This window comes from Ailuropoda melanoleuca, chromosome 2 (genome assembly GCF_002007445.2).
Source record: "Ailuropoda melanoleuca isolate Jingjing chromosome 2, ASM200744v2, whole genome shotgun sequence".
In the NCBI taxonomy this organism is placed as follows: Eukaryota; Metazoa; Chordata; class Mammalia; order Carnivora; family Ursidae; genus Ailuropoda; species Ailuropoda melanoleuca.
This window is the reverse complement of record NC_048219.1, coordinates 127,650,710-127,667,761: the sequence shown is the minus strand read 5'-3', so window position 1 is coordinate 127,667,761 and position 17,052 is coordinate 127,650,710. Positions and strand designations below refer to the sequence as shown.

Below are 17,052 nucleotides of genomic sequence, written 5' to 3'. Positions count from 1 at the left end.
GCTCTGTCTAAAGGGACATCCCCGCATCACGCGCTTCCCCCCTGCTTCAGCATAGCACTTAGGGCCTCTTACTTGGGTATCGCATATCCATCTGTTGAGTGGGCGTACGAGAACATAAGCACCACGAGAGCAAGGATTTGGCTCTCACGCACCACTGTATCCCCAGCACCTGGAATAGTGGCAACATATTGCAGGAGCTCAGTAATTATTTGTGGCATGAATGAATGAATGCGCTTCAAGGATGGACTGCTGAAAAATGGGGAGAAGATAGTAGAAAAATGTCAAATGCCTTGGAGGATTTAAAAAGGATCCCACGCACTGGTGCTTTCCATGATCTTCATTCTGGCTCCCATTGTCACCTGGCATAATTATTCCGGGTGCATCCTGACCTCAACTCCCTTTCCCCATCTCTGCTTATCCCCCAGAGAATCTTTACCAACTCACCTAAGTGCAGAGTGTGAGATTTTGGTGATCACATTTCCAATTTCCAGAGCATCTTAAATGGCTTTATTTATGGTCATGTTCTTTCTTTTTTAACTGAAGCATCTCCAAATGCCCCCAAACTCGGACCCATGGAGCTGACCGTTGTTATTACTGTGCCACTTTGCCTCCTGTCCATGGCAGCCGTGCTGACGATCTGGGCATGCCAAGGTCGACCATGCACAAACAGGAAGAAAAAGAGACAGAATGTGGAGGAACCCCTCTCTGAGTGCAATCTGGTAAATGCTGGAAAAACTCTAAAAGATCTGATTTACGATGTGACTGCCTCTGGATCTGGCTCTGGTATGTGTCCGTTGTGTCCATTTTGCAGTAAGAAAACTCTTATTTAAAAATAAATAAAAACAATTTCTAACAAAAAGGGCCCAAACATTATGAATTGCATCACTAGAATGCTTGCTGTGGTACGTGGTAAGTTCTGGTATAGAAACTTGTTTTTGGATTTGATGAAGAGAACCTAGTATCATGGCCGAGTGAATTAAGTCCTCTCAGTTGCCTTTTCTGCGTCTAGGTTTTCAGATTCTCATTTTTACATTCCTTCAGAATTTATTTCTGAGGCGAGAAGCAGTTTCTCTTCTCTCCCTCCCCCCCCACCGTCATGGTTAGTAATAATCATTGTTGCTCTCCTTAGTAATGTTTCATGGGCACAGAAGTTACTGTATTTAAGGAGCTGAGTTCTGGGCGAAAGATGTTAGTTAGGCTAAGTGGTATTCTCAGAGTGTCTTTGCTTGTGGTCATGGAAGTCTTCAGAATCCGGAGCAGCCCCTGGGACATGTGTGAAGTCAACAGGGAGCCAACCTGAAATTAGAATCGAGAGTATATTCTTCAAGCACAGAAACAGAGATGATGGGGAGCAGAGAACAGCCGACAGCGATGACTCCTGCTCTGGCTGGTGCTAGGGCAGTGCGATAAGTCTATTCCTCTTTAACGGCACTCCACAGCCCCGGGTGAAGCGATTCAAAAGACCAGGCTGTTTGATGGCCTTAATGAGTCTTCCTCATCCCACAAACCATATGAGGGCATTTTGGGTTTCTGGCGACAAAGCAGATTTCTCCGTAATAACGAACTTTTAAAATGGCCTTTCCTCATGTATATGTCCAGAAATCCTGTCGGCATGTGGTACGGCAGAAATATGAACTAGGGTAAGCCTAGGTGGGTCACTTCAGGAGCCCCTGGGTCCCCTCGCATTTTGGAAGGATCATTAAGGATGATTATCCCAAACAGGCTTTGAGAAACTTCCCAGGCTGTGGCCTCTAGGGGCATCCAGACAGGCACAGTGAACAAGGGCAAATGACAGAGGGGCAGTAGCATGTGTGCGAGCATCTGTCTTTAACATGAAGTAGATTTAGACTCACCGAAGAGTCCAGAGAAGAGAGGCCTAATTAGGTCATCCACAGAGCTCAGAAGGTTTGTGCTTCGGGGGGCAAGATCACCTGCTCTGTCGTGGACCAAGGTCTCAATGTCGATGCCATCACTGCACAAATGAGGTGGCATGTTTTCAAGGGAGGCGCACCTAGAAAAATGTCTCCAAACTTCAAAGTTCACAGAACTAAAATCCAAATTAAATTATTGCATAGAAAGCTGATGTTCTTCCTTTAAAAATAAAGCTATTCACATTCAGTACTCATTCTTCCTTGACTATTACATCCTGGGACCCACTACGTCCTAATTTCTTGAGCACTGGTGACATTCTAGGCACAAAACATGTGCACAGATAGCTCTGATGTGTGCTCAGTTCCTGGAAACCTCATATAATTTCTTGTTGAAGTTCAAGTGATTAAATAACCATCTATGTAATACTCTCTCCAAACATTTCAGTTCATCTAAAGATGTTAAGTAGAAATGTATATTTCACAGCTACTCCTTGAATATATTTAAGATGACTAAGAATTTCCCTTTCAAATAAAAATAATAGAGATTTTATAACAGGAGACTGGATATTTAGTTTAAGAAATAAACACGAGCCAGGACATGAAATAAAAAAAAATTAACATTAAGATTTTTTTTGGTGTCTTTGTGCATCTTTAAACCTAAATCTGGGTTTATTGACTGCTGGACCCTCATCTTTAGATTATTCTAAGATCTTTCTTAAAGAGAAAGCTGTACATGTACCCAAGCGCAGATGATTTTTTTCAATAACCAATTGGAAAGAGTTTTAAGCACTTTTTCTTAAAGTCAGCTACATCCGTTTGGCAGTGAGCGCTGGCTACAAGTACCTGATGGCCACAGTGCCTTTGATAATCAGAGAGAATGGGTATAGCTGCAGCAAGGTTTCCATCATGAAAGCTTGTTCATGGGTAGGAAATCAGGTGGTTCCGCTTCCCCTTTGCTTCTCTTAATTGGCCAGTAAACTTTAGGCCAAGGCAGTTTTGTTAGATGTTGAGAAACAAAAATTGTGAAGTTTATTCTCGACTGGGTCAGGGACATATTTCAAAGAGATAGAATACCTGCAAGAAAGAAAAGGGGACCGATGTGCTGCTGGACGATTTCTGAGAATGGATTGTGTCTCAGGTGGCTTCTGAGAGACTGGGTGGCTGCTTTCCTGTCCCAATATAACACTTCTGATGGGTGGTGACATTACTGAAAGTTGCCTTCCCATCAGACATCAGCTTTTACAACCCCTAGTTTAAAAAAAAAAAAGTAAAGTAAAATGAACCTACAGGGAGAAGCAAAGTCTGTGTATCTTCAATCTCTGAGTGTATAAACAAGAGCTAGATTATTTGGAGTTAGTTGCCTTGAAGGATACCGAAGCAACTTGCCCAGAGTTAGTGTCTCAGCTTTAATTGCTGTGCTGAGGACTTTTGATGAGGTTGTCTTACTCTGTTCACAGTCTGTGGCATTGGTCGTGTGCTTGATCAATTTGCCATTTGAAAACAGAGGCTTCTCGAGCTCTCTAGTCAGTTGTTAGTAGCGGTTGTTGATGGTGATGTCTGGGTAAGTATGTGCATGCAAGACAGGGGAGGGAGGAGAGAGACTGAGATTGCAATTTGGCCTGATAAATGTTACACAACTTTGATTGTGTGGTCCAGTAGTAAACTTGGCCATAGCCTACAAGAACCAGCCCTTGGAGTTCGCTGCTGGAATTCTTCCCAACAGGAGAGGACTGCAGGCATGTCCACTGAATGGTGAGAGCAAGAGTTTGGACTGAACACCAGCATTTTAGCTGTAGGTCGGCCTCCCACTACAGCCTGTTTCTGGGCAAGTCTTCAATTACTGCTGGGCCCCGATTTTCTCATCCCTAAAATGATAAAGTTGAACTAGACGATCTCAGAACTCTCTGGCTGTGGGGCCCTATGACTAATTGTTGAGATCCGTAATAGCACCCTTATAGTCTATGCTTATTTAGCCACAGTGGGTGGTTCTCATGAAGATGAGAACATCTGAATGAACTGTGGCTCATTTCAGGAGCAGAGGCCGAAGCCTGCAGAGCTTATGGGGCTGTAGCAATGAGAGTTTCCGAGCCATCTGAGTGCAGGGATAAGAACTAAACAGGACTTTCCAGAGTAAACTTATACTGTAACCTCTTTACCTATTTTCCTCGAATTAAAAGAGTGATAAGTACCCATTGTGGAAATTCAGAAAATGTATATTAAAAAGAAGAATATCACAATTCCCCCTGATTCCACTAAATAGGAGGAACCGTCATAGCATTTGGCAAATTTCCTTTTCAGTCTTGTTCTTGGGCATATTTTGGATAGCTAGGTACACTTTAGATGGGTAGAATTTACTGTGCTATTTTCAGTTAACATTATAGCAAAAGTATTTTCCCATGTCATTAAGAAATGCCTCCTCATAAACAGCATCATTATCATTTGCTCTAAGTAATCTGCTCTAAGAATATTAAGGGCAAACCATTACTGAACATGTAATATACCAGATAGAGTGCCAGGTGCTTACCACGCTTATTCATTCTTATATTACCCCTATGAGATAGGTACTGCTAATATCCCTTATTTTTAGATAAGGAAGCTGATGCTCAGAGAAGTTCCATTATTTGCCCGTGGTTACCATGTGTCACAGCTGAAATTTGAACTGAGGTCTGTCTTATCTGTTCTCTTAATCGCTGCACTATGTTTAACAGTTTTTCTATTATCAGATACTTTCCCTTCTATTTCCTGTAAGTAATAGTATTAAATATTTTGACATAAATGTTTCTGTGTTTTGCATTAAATCTTTAGGATAGAATTCTAGAGGTGGGGTTATTGGTTCAAAGACCTACACTCAGAATATATTTCCTTTGATTTTTTTTAATTTCACGAAGAATATCCATTTGATATTTTCTATGACAATGCCTTGCTTTTTTTAGTGTAACATGATTACCTCACTTGGTTATTGAATCTGGTTCTTCACTTTGCAATTTTAATTTGGTTTTTGAAAAAATTCACAAGGAATTCTTCTGCTTCCCCAGTCGTATTAGTAGCTGCATTTTATTTTAGAGGCTGACAGCCTCTTTTTTTTTTTTTTTCCTTTTTAACCTTGTGTATTTAGTAACCTGATTGGCTTTTGTGGGCAAATCAGGGAGATTTGCAGCAATTCTGGAAAATCAGATATCTGTAGCAGGAGGCTATGTTCAAGAAATTTTTATTTGGGAATGTGAGAAGAGAAATTCATATTAAGAATTTGCAGCGAGTTTTTTGTGTGTGTGTTTTCTTTTGTTTTTTTGTTTGTATGTTTTTGTTTTTGAGCATGGTTTGGCCTGAAAGTTTGGTACAATGATGCTTATTTCTTCAAAATCGTTAAAATTATGGAAGTGCTTCAATGTTTGCCTTTTTATGTGAAAATAATGGTCACCATGACAGTTCTTTCCTGACACTTCCGTGTTTGTAATCATCAATTCCATCTTTTCTTTGGTTAGGTCTACCTCTGTTGGTTCAAAGAACAATTGCAAGGACCATCGTACTTCAGGAGATAGTGGGAAAAGGTAGATTTGGTGAGGTCTGGCATGGAAGATGGTGTGGGGAAGATGTGGCTGTAAAAATCTTCTCCTCCAGAGATGAAAGATCTTGGTTTCGAGAGGCAGAAATTTATCAGACGGTTATGCTGAGACATGAAAACATACTTGGTTTCATTGCTGCTGACAACAAAGGTATTTTCAATCTAATTGGGTTCAGCAAGTAAACATGTTATGTCCATCATCAGATCACCATAAATAATTTCTTTTAATAAAACACATAAAAGTCTAATTTCTTTCCTGAGGATAGGAAATGTTTTACCTCTTCTCCACAGATAAATGTACAGAACCATACAATAAAGTCAGGGCAAACGAGTGATATGAAATCATGATGACACCATAGCCAGGTTGATATTTAAAATATTTGGTGACTGGTATGGCACAGGAATCAACCAATCAGAACAGAAGCTTCAACTGGAACAGAGTCCTTGGAGAACCCTGCCATGCTAGCTTTTATCCCTTATTTGCGGGTTCATGAAGAGATCTGGAGGCATCCTTTCAGGGGGTGGGGTGGGAGGTGGGGGAGGTTGCTTTGGGTGTCTAGGGTGAAGGGATGGCATTGGAATTTTGAATAGCAGCTGTGAGCCAATGAGGACAGAAGTATTTCAATATTTTAATAACTGGTACAGCCATACCAGTATTGCTAGTTGAATATTCACCTTTGCTAGGACGATACTTCTCATCTGTATGAATAGGCTTCAACTCCAGGACTCAAATTCTCTATGAACATTATCAGAATGGCAGCAAGCAAATCAATTTTAGTGAAATTTTCTATCAATGTACCTTGAGTACGAATTATATTGAGGTTTAACATCAACAACCTCAAACAGTGTGACTTTTTGAGATTTGTGGAGCAAGACAGAGCATCAATGTTTTGTTATTGAAATCAATATTAATAAAATATGGTATAAATACCCAAGTAATCAGGGACTGGATATAATTTGTGGATTACCTATGCTTGCTTCTTTTTGCTTAGCTTTTACCTTGTTTTTTTTTAAAGATTTTATTTATTTATTTGACAGAGATAGAGACAGCCAGGGAGAGAGGGAACACAAGCAGGGGGAGTGGGAGAGGAAGAAGCAGGCTCATAGCGGAGGAGCCTGATGTGGGGCTCGATCCCATAACGCCGGGATCACGCCCTGAGCCGAAGGCAGACGCTTAACCGCTGTGCCACCCAGGTGCCCCAGGTTTTAGTTATTTAACTGTGTGTTAGTTCCTATAACAAAGGGAACTGGGGCACAAAGATGAGCAAAACATGACCCAGTCAAGTTTTTTTGAATTCGAATCAGTAATACTCATGAAGAACTTTGGTGAGGTAGAGATTTTAACCTCTATCTAAAAAAACAATTTATTTTTATCTATTATAAGCTCGATATTACTAATTAGATGACAAAAAAGGGGCTTAGAATTATTGTACATTTTGGCCATAATTATGTTTGCACACGGTATCTGTTTTCTGATTTGCCAGGTACAAACTGAGTAAAACCAAGATGAACTTTAAACAAAAAAGGTTCTTTCCAAATTCTTAATTCTATATACTTTGAAAATATATCCAGACTATTGAAAAGGAGACATTTCTTAGTAAGCTAAGAACTTTTTCTTTTTCTTCCTAAGATTGAGCTCAAGTGACCTACTGATTAGATTAATTAGCATTGTTGTCAAAGCAGTAATGACTTTAGTTATATGGATCACCTTGATGGGCTAATTTAATCATGATGTTTATTTGATTATAAGACAATAGGCCCAAGGGAGTTCATCCTTGATTGTCTTTTCTTCAGTTTAACTGGTCTACCTCTGTCACTGGCTTACTTATCAGTGGCTTTGTGCATGATTTCAAATGACCTCCAACATCGCTTTCATCCTCATTTCTAAATCTTTTGTGGTATTTATAGTTCCAGTGGTTAGTCAACGGTCTGACAGAGACGTTGATATGAGAGGGCAAGATAGCCACTGGCACTGAGCAGGGAGAGAGGTAGAATAAGGATTAGTTTTATACATGGTTAGTTTATTACTGAACTTTATCATGTTATGTTGATTTTGTACTCCTAGGAAATTTTATCACTACCCGGATTTAGAAATTAAATATTTGGATTAAGAATAACTCTTGTACATAAAGCATTTAATAGAAGAAGTCCTTAGCAAATGTTCATTATTGCTTCCTTTCTCTGAGCGTCAGAACTGGTCAGGACTGCCCAAGGCTGTTGTAGACACTACTCGAAAAGCTAAAGTTAACTCCAGGAACTCTAATACCTGGAGAAGTTTTAGGCTAATTTCTGTTCTGCTAAAAATATTTTATAAACTGGATTAGCTTTTGGTTGAATGAAGTAAATTACTTGAAAATGTCTAGTAACTGTATTTGGTTCTTAATGTAAACTTTTGGGGAAAATCGATTTCGTATTTTGAAAGGTGAACAATGTGAACATTCTTAGAATTTTGGAGCTTTTATTACAGTAATAACACTTTGTGTAAATTTGTTGCATTTCTGGTTTGTACTGGAACAATCTTTCTTAAAAGCTCAGAGTAATTTATAGCACAACACTGAGCCTAAACGCATGTCAGTAGTTTCTCCTATAATGTGGTACTATCAATATATAAAGAGAATAAGAAAGGAGTTGTTCGCTTAATCAGAATCACTCTCACAGCTTCCTGTAGTGCTGGTGGGGACGTACAACAGGTTCTAATATAGCAATATCTTCAGGGATTCAGTGAGAAATTTTACTTTGCTAATTTGGATTGTCAGCATCCTCACTAAAGGAATTAGCTTTGCTTTGTGGATAATACAGATTTACTTTAAATACTGACATTTGCTAAAAGCTTTTGGTTTCTTTCTCAACATATATTTATAGCAATAAAATGACTTTTTCCCATTTAGATAATGGAACTTGGACTCAACTTTGGCTTGTCTCCGAATACCATGAACTGGGTTCCTTATATGACTATTTGAATAGAAACATAGTGACTGTGGCTGGCATGGTCAAACTGGCCCTTTCGATAGCTAGTGGTCTGGCCCACCTACATATGGAAATTGTTGGCACACAAGGTACGTGCTTTCTTTCTAAGTTTTTTTCTGCTTGGATATGAGGATAGAAACACCAAGTTGTGTTTTACTGTTTAGTTGTATTTTAGTTTATTACAAACAAGTATCAAACGTAAAGAAACACTAAGGTACCGTATAAAGCTAAGGTACCTTACAAAGCTGAGTCAGCCAACTCTCATCTATGTACTCATCATTTTGTATATTAGCCACAATAATAATTTTACACCTGGTGGCTCCAGCTTTGCCATTTAGCACACATCCCTGGGACATCTTGCTTTGGTGGCAAATGCTCTATATTCAGAGAATATAAATAATTTAAATATTTACCTTTCATAGCTAAAATAATTGGAGATGGTAATGTGATCTTGAAAAACATATTTACATATAATGTACTCAAAGGCCAAATAATACCCACTGTCTTTTCTACTTATTGTGTTAACAGAGAATTTGCTCTAGAAAGTCATTAGTCTAGTCAGGGCAGTGGTTCTCAAGTTTGGATTTATGATCCCTTAAACTCTTAAAAATTATTGAAGACCCCAAAGGTTTTTGTGTATTTGGGTTCTATCTATTAATATTTACTCTAGAAACTAACATTGAAAAATTTAAAAAGTATTTATTAATTTACTTAATAATAATAAAATATTAAACAAGCTTTAAAATTTTGCATCTTTTTTGTAATACAAAAACCAATCTAGTGAAAATATGGTTTTGTTTTACATTTGCAAATCTCTTTAATGTCTGACTTAATGCCTGGATCTTCATGTATGTTCTTCATTCAGTTTTTCCTTTATGTTTTGGCTGGAGTATGTGAGGAAAAGGTAATATCCCACAGATACGTATTTGGAAGAGTCTCAAAGACTCCCAGGGATTTTGGGGTCCCATTTGAGAACTGCTGGTCTAGGATAGTAGAAGTTTGAAACTTACTTTGTAAGAGAATACTTGCTATGTTCTTATGTGGATGTAGCAATGCTAATTCCTCCGTGTTCAGGCAACAAAAATTTATTAGTGGCCACTAAGTGCCACCTAGTGTTCTAAGCATCAAAGTCATGCTCATGAGGAACACACAGGCACTGCCCTTAGGCAGCCTACGGTCTACCTGGGAGCGACAGATAATTAAACACCAATGTGAATGAACAATATAATTTAGACAGTGATGAAAGTTCTGAAGAAGGCAAAATGACGTACTCTGTGGAGACTGACAAGGGATGTGGAATGTGTGGTCAGGAAGACCTGTCTTCGGAAGTGCCTTTGAGCCAGCTCTTCAATGTGATTCCTTTTAGAGAGAGTGTGAGTCTTCGGTAACAACAACAACAGCAGCAGCAAATGAGTATTCTTTTCCTATGGTTCGTAGGTAAACCTGCTATTGCTCATCGAGATATAAAATCAAAGAATATCTTAGTGAAAAAATGTGAAACTTGTGCCATAGCCGACTTGGGGCTGGCTGTGAAGCATGATTCGGTACTGAACACAATTGACATACCTCAGAACCCTAAAGTGGGAACCAAAAGGTACGATCACTCACTTTGGTGGCACGCTCAGACGTATGACTGCCCCGTAAACATGAAATCCTGGGATGACTGTGTAGGTTTTTTGGGGGTGGGGGTGGGAGTCCAAATGGAAAATCATTAGGCCCAAGAAAGCAAGCAGTCTTCTCTGGGTCATTGAGAAGTCGGTGACAGAATGGGTATAAAGCAAGGACAGTTGGCATTTTAGTCACATGCGCAGTAGCCATTTGGGTGGGGAAGCCAGTAGAGAGGGATGGTGGAAGAGATGGTGATAACGTTATTTTGAGTGGGCCAGTTTCTGGGAATACGTTTTCCTATGGATAGGAGGGGGGAAAGATGTCATCGGTATATAGCTCCTACAAAGCCTTTCTACTCACAAATGAGCTGAACTCAGGCTAGTTCTATTTGTTCAGCATTCTAAACAATAGAGGCAGAGTCAATATATTGAGCAAGGTAAGCGAGGGACTCTAAATAAATACAGACATGTGCTACTGCACTCCCTTAATATTTCAGAATATGTAACAATTTTTGTATTTACTATAATTGTACTTATCCTCAAGTCTCCCAAATTGATGCATATTGAGATAGTAGGAGTTTGGACACAAGTCCCGCATTCAAGAAACAGAATCTCTGAAGGTTCAGAACAAGTGTGAGAGAAGCAGAACATGCTACATATATATTACGACAGGCCCATTAGTAATGGGATTTCTAGTGCTTTCTTGTTCTGGCCAACCTGTGGCCATGCGGCCATCATACTTCCACTTCCTTTTATTTGAATATCAGGCTCCTGCTGTTTTGACATAATTCCTGAGTCCTTGACCTTGCAGTCAGAAAACAACCAAAACATTTTCCTGGAGTTGTCAAAGGCTCTTGGGAGTAGAGAATTTCTGGTAGAGTTGACATCCAAGCCATGTTTGAGATTTCAAGTCCATCCCTCTGAGTCCTTCACTTGGTTCCCTAGGAGAATTTAATGAGGCCCCAGGAACACTTCAGGGCAGTTCATTCAAACTGGGCGGCCCTACGGGACTTCTCTTCTTTTCCCTATAAAAAGTAAGCTTCACTTGCTTTTCGGACTGTCTCCATACCATTGACCCCTAGGAAAGCCTTGGATGCTGGCCTCCTTCAGAAGATCTAAAACTTTTCAGAGTTTGGGAGGGTATTACATCCTCATCTTAATATTCTGGGAAATCGTCAGAATCCCCTTAGGACAGCTAGACTCTGGCAGGTCCCATGGACTATAGATTTCTTTGGTTTAGTCTTATTCAAATGAGGCTGTCATTTTCTTGTAGCCAATATTTAATGTGTATATATTTCTGGAAGCCAATGTATAATAAAATTGTTCATTCGGAGAAGGCGTTTATGGAATGCTGCTGAGTGCCGTGTTAGAGTCGTGGGCCCACCGTGATGAATAAGAGATGCTCTTTGCCCTCAAGGAGCTTTCTGTGGCAACATTTGTTGGTGGAAGTTGAGTTCCATCTCTCCTATTGAGTGCTTTGCGTACTGCGTTTCCCTCTAGCTTGTCCTTTGCAAGTATTTGGCTCTTGGCACCTGTTCTTTGACACACCGAGTAGGTTGACTTCTAGTTTTATCTAAAATGTTTTCAAAATTATAGTTCAGTCAATAACTGTATTACTTAAATGTGATTTATTATAGTGGCTTAAATCTACTTTTAAAATTGATGTAAGCTATTAATTTATATTTTATGTGAGGACTTAGTAAGATAGTATTTTACTGGATTGCTGTTAAGTCCTACAGAGGATCTGAAATGTGCATGTTTTTGAAGGTATATGGCTCCTGAAATGCTTGATGATACAATGAATGTGAATATCTTTGAGTCCTTCAAACGAGCTGACATCTATTCTGTTGGTCTGGTTTATTGGGAAATAGCACGAAGGTGTTCAGTTGGAGGTAAGATGTTGAAGATATTCTTCGTATTTGTCTTTCCTTGATGCTCTGAATACAAGGTATTTCTTTCTATGTATTTTTTTCTAAGCACTATACTGAATCGCTTGTTAATATTTAAGAATATACCATTCGGTGATATCTTTCCAGTGGCAAAAGTGGAACACCCTACATATAATGATGATTTTGTATTACGATTACTGCTCAGGTGTGGGGGGTGACAGTTCTCCTGATAATTCTGATTTTCTTAATGATACTTTGCGAACCACTTGAAGATTTTCTTGAGTTTGCATGCAGTTAGCTGTATCCCTGCTTTCTACCAGAAATTGAACCCAAAGATGTTAAATGATTTACCAAAAGCCATGACTTGAAGTGTTCTAGTTTTCACACTTTTCCTGTTTTTGATTGTTTGTTCGTTTTTGTTTGTTTGTTTTTTGTTGCTGTTGTTACTTTTTCCCTGTGATAATGAATGTAAAAGGGAGAAAGTGGAGGGCAGAGGTGAGCAGAGACTAACTTCTTGACTCTACTGCCCCTAGCTGTTTGGAGATTAATAATGAGAGGAGGAAGAGTTTAAAAAGATGAAACCTTACAAATGCAGCCTATGAAGTTGAGGCATCCATGGAGAAAAGTTAACTACTGGTAGAAAATGGATTAGAGTTTTTACTTCCCAGTGAGATAGACTTAACACTAAGCCGTGGTTTAGCAAATTCTTGAATGTCTGACTTTAGGGAAGTTACTTGGTCTCACTTTCCTCATCCGTAAAATGAATAATAAAACTGACCCCTTGGGCTTTGAGGATTTAATGGATTCATTTGGTTAATTAATTAGTGCAGAGCATGGTACAGAGTAAACATTCATTAAAAGAGCTGTCATCAAACCCCTGCCAATTTTTATATTTTGTATTGATACCATTTTGCTTTCACCAATTTCATTTTTTAAAAAATGAATAAAAAATTTTTGAACTTAGAAAAGTAAAATTCTTTTGAATGAGAAAACATACTTTCCCCCTTTTATTCACAGGTAAAATAGTAAACCATTCAGGAAGATGAAGCTATTTATAGCAGCAGTACAATTATAGCAGAATTCTTGAGCCTGGGATTGAGTTCTAGATCTGCCACTTACTAGTTCTTTGACCTTGAGCAAATTGAGGACTCTTTGTGTCTTGGTTTCCTCATTCTATAAAGTAGGGATAATATGGTACCTCTTTTAGTCAGTGCTTTTGAGGAATAATTAAAATTTATAAAGGGCTTAGGACAGTGGGTGGTAAATAGCAAGCTTCAAACATGTTTGTAATAATTTTTAAAATTTCATATTAATATTTTTCTAGATCAGCTTTTAGGTCATTGTCCTTGAATTTTCTTCAACTGTTGAAATAGTAAGTTAGTTAATGTAAGATTAGGACATATCTTAGATATTTTAAATTGAAAGGACTGTTAAAACAATTTTATGAGGAAATTCTCAAGTTCAGGGAATATTCTGATAATTAAGGTCAGGTCTTTGTATTTGAGACTTTTTAAATATGAACCTTCATGTTGAACTGTCCATCCTCAGTACCTTCACTGCTTCGTTGGCACATTCTCAGGCACAGTCTTTCTAAAATCCAAATGTAAAACTCAACTTTTAAAAGATTGCTTATCAATTTTCAAAAAGAGAATGCTATTCTTTTTTGAAAAGGTTATTTAATGGAGAAACATACTTCATTCCCAAATGAGGCCATGCTATATATTTTGCAATTAGGCATTACTTTTGAATTGTACAGTGGTATTTTATATAAATCAGAATTCACATAATTTTTATAATATAAATTATATTTTATATCATTATTAAAATTATGTAAATGTAATTTGTTTATATAAAATTATATATAATGTGTAATTTTATAAAATTATGTTTTATAAAATATATAATTTTGTTTTATATAAATTTATGTAATTATCAAAATTATGTAAATTTTCATAATACACATTTTTTAAACTCATGCAATCACTTTTCAGCTGAGTGCTTTATACTTATATCCTTAGTTTTATAGTGATACAAAATTTTCATAATCCTGACTTTCCAGTTTCCCGGGGTGCCACTTGTGCCTAGAGGACTTAATTGGTATTCTTTTGAGATAAGCATCTTTGTTTATTATTCACACTGGGAAATTTATTATGCAAATTTCTGATAGGAATTGTTGAGGAGTACCAGTTGCCTTATTATGACATGGTGCCTTCAGATCCCTCAATAGAGGAAATGAGGAAGGTTGTTTGTGACCAGAAGTTTCGACCAAGTATCCCAAACCAGTGGCAAAGCTGTGAAGTAAGTCTATGTTCCTTTTTTGGTGGGGGGTGGGGGTGGTTGGAGGGCAGGGGTTAGGGAAAGGGGCAGAGGGAGAAGGGCAGAGAGACTCTCAGGCAGGCTCCATGCCCAGCGTGGAGCTCAAGGAGTGACTCCGTCTCTTGACCCTGAGATCATGACCTGAGACAAAATCAAGAGTCCGACACTTAACTGACTGAGCCACCCAGGCCCCCCAGGCTATGTTCTTATACATGTTTTATCTGTTATAATTTTGAGGTACTATCAGGGAAGATTTTCAGAGACCATATTGTTCTTCTCTCTTAATCTAGGCATCCAGTTCATTCCACATATGTAAGTGTTTGACCTTGTATCAGTCTTCAAAAAGATTGTATTCCTTTCTGCCATATGTTTAAAGAATCCCAAGATAAAATTCTTCTGTGTGCTTTGGCTGCGTTTCTTTTTTTTTTTTTAAAGATTTTATTTATTTATTCAACAGAGATAGAGACAGCCAGCGAGAGAGGGAANTTGGCTGCGTTTCTTTTTTTTTTTTTCTTTTTTTTAAAGATTTTATTTATTTATTCAACAGAGATAGAGACAGCCAGCGAGAGAGGGAACACAAGCAGGGGAAGTGGGAGAGGAAGAAGCAGGCTCATAGCAGAAGAGTGATGTGGGGCTCGATCCCAGAGCTCTGGGATCACGCCCTGAGCCGAAGGCAGACGCTTAACCGCTGTGCCACCCAGGCGCCCCTATTTCCAATATCACAACACCGGGATCACGCCCTGAGCCGAAGGCAGACGCTTAACCGCTGTGCCACCCAGGCGCCCCTAGCTGCGTTTCTTGTCCTTCGCATGTGGTTCATCAATTCTGAAATTCTAGACTGTGAGATCAGCACATGTCATCAGACTGGCCACTTGCGTCAGTGATTTCTTGTATCTCCCCAGATCCATGCATCTCTGTTTGCCCCCTGAGGATTTATCTTATTTATTGAGCAGGTCACTTATACTGTTTTTTTAATTCAGAATTTTTGATATTTACACCCACATCATTATTTTATTGTAGCATAATTTAAATGTTATAATGCACAAATCTTAATATACAGCTTGATGAATAACAAAAAAATATGCAAATATGTACTTACCATCCAGATCAAGGAATTTGCAACTCATCCCATATCCCTTTTTGTCTTTCATGTCCCTTCTCAGAAGATTTTAAAAAATAGCTACTCTACCATAGTCCCAGAAATCAGTGGATTGAATTTTCAGCTTAAAGTTAGTCTCCAGGAGCGCCTGGGTGGCTTACGTCATGATCCCAGGGTCCTGGGATTGAGCCCCGCGTAGGGCTCCTTGCTCCCTCTACCTGCCATTCCCCCTGCTTGTGCTCTCTCTCTCTCTCTCAAAAAGTAAATAAAATCTTTTCTTTAAAAAAAGGTTAGTCTCCATAAGGTTAATATGTGTGTGTTGACTGGATTTTTAAAGACGTTTGGTCCTGATCTTCTGATACTGTTTTAAGTTTACTGTTTCTTCACCAGAGCTTAGCATCAATTCCTAGGTTTGTGGTTATGCCTCTCTTGGACTGTGTTCATGTGACTAGCTAAAGTGTTTAATATTTTTCTCTCTTAAAGGCACTCCGAGTTATGGGGAGAATAATGCGGGAGTGTTGGTATGCCAATGGGGCAGCCCGCCTAACGGCCCTTCGTATTAAGAAGACTATCTCTCAACTTTGTGTCAAAGAAGACTGCAAAGCCTAATGATGATAATTGTGTAAAAAAGAAATCTCTCACAGCTTTTTTTTTCTCATTTTCCCTCTTTATGTGAATGTTTTTGCTTTTTTGTTGTTGTTGTTCTACCTCAAAGATAATGCAGTACAGTATTTAAGAGCCCAAAGACAGCATGGGAAAAATAACTCTGAAGTCAAGCACAGGCCCGAATTGACTTCATTCCCATCTCCATGTTGTCTTTAATTTTATTTTGAAAAGCAACACATCAATTCATCTTTTTATTTAATAAGAAAGATAGTACAAAAATGTAAAATAAGCTATATAAAAATAATACAAGTCATTAATGTTTTATTTTACTTGAATCAAGAGCACATGAATGAAGAAAAAGAAATGTGAAAGCATTTTTTTTCTGAGATGAAAACACTTTCATTAAAAAATGTGAACTAGAGCATGTGGTAGCTCAGCAGAACTTTAGATTGTATAATTTGCGATTTTCTTTTCTTTTTTTTTAATGAAGAAGGATCTTTGAAAAAATTACATATTTCCCTGAACTTTGGTGTCTAAAACACGTAAAAAGGGAGCCGCTCAGTGGGAAGATGGAAGTGAGGTCCGAGTAGCCACTTACTTGGCCTCCCCTCTTCTTGCTGTCCTGCTCGTCATACTCCGTGACCACAGCAGCCCTGAAGCAGTCTGGAAGCCACTACAATTGTTACTTCCTATCATTTACAAATGAGACATCCGACAGCTTGAGACATTCAGAAATCCCGAAAGTCACATAGCTAGTGGTGGAGCTGGCGCTAAGTCTAAATCCTGTGATAACCCACACTGTAGACTTAGCTAGCTTCCTACTTTCCCATCAATTCCCATATAGTACTTTTCTTCCTATGCAGAAACAACAGCTTTCATGATGGTATTCGCGGTTTAGTCAAACAGAAGATCACTTGGGTCATTCTGTACAATCATAATGGACTTGCATGAACTCTGAGGACAATATCCCTTGACATTTTCCTCATAGAAATTTCATAGTCTGCTTATTTGTTAGATAAATATTAATGCTTTCTGAATACTTCCAGAGATTAATCAGGCATAAAGATCCATTGTTAGAAGAGGTCTTTAAGATTTATTTCAGAGGTCCCCACTACTTTTGTACATACACACTTAG

At 38.5% G+C, this 17,052-nt stretch overlaps 1 protein-coding gene across 1 annotated transcript in view; it reads left to right on the top strand.

The window, feature by feature from the left end:
* The window catches only part of ACVR1C (activin A receptor type 1C), a 77,692-nt gene extending 61,313 nt beyond the window's left edge, over nt 1-16,379 (top strand). The window contains exons 4-9 of the mRNA XM_011230540.3: nt 5,354-5,584; nt 8,322-8,489; nt 9,838-9,994; nt 11,775-11,899; nt 14,064-14,194; nt 15,795-16,379. Of these exons, the coding sequence (XP_011228842.1) occupies nt 5,354-5,584; nt 8,322-8,489; nt 9,838-9,994; nt 11,775-11,899; nt 14,064-14,194; nt 15,795-15,920 (938 nt within the window). The 3' untranslated portion in view covers nt 15,921-16,379. The remainder of the gene's footprint in view (nt 1-5,353; nt 5,585-8,321; nt 8,490-9,837; nt 9,995-11,774; nt 11,900-14,063; nt 14,195-15,794) is intronic.
* The last annotated feature ends 673 nt before the right edge of the window (nt 16,380-17,052 follow it).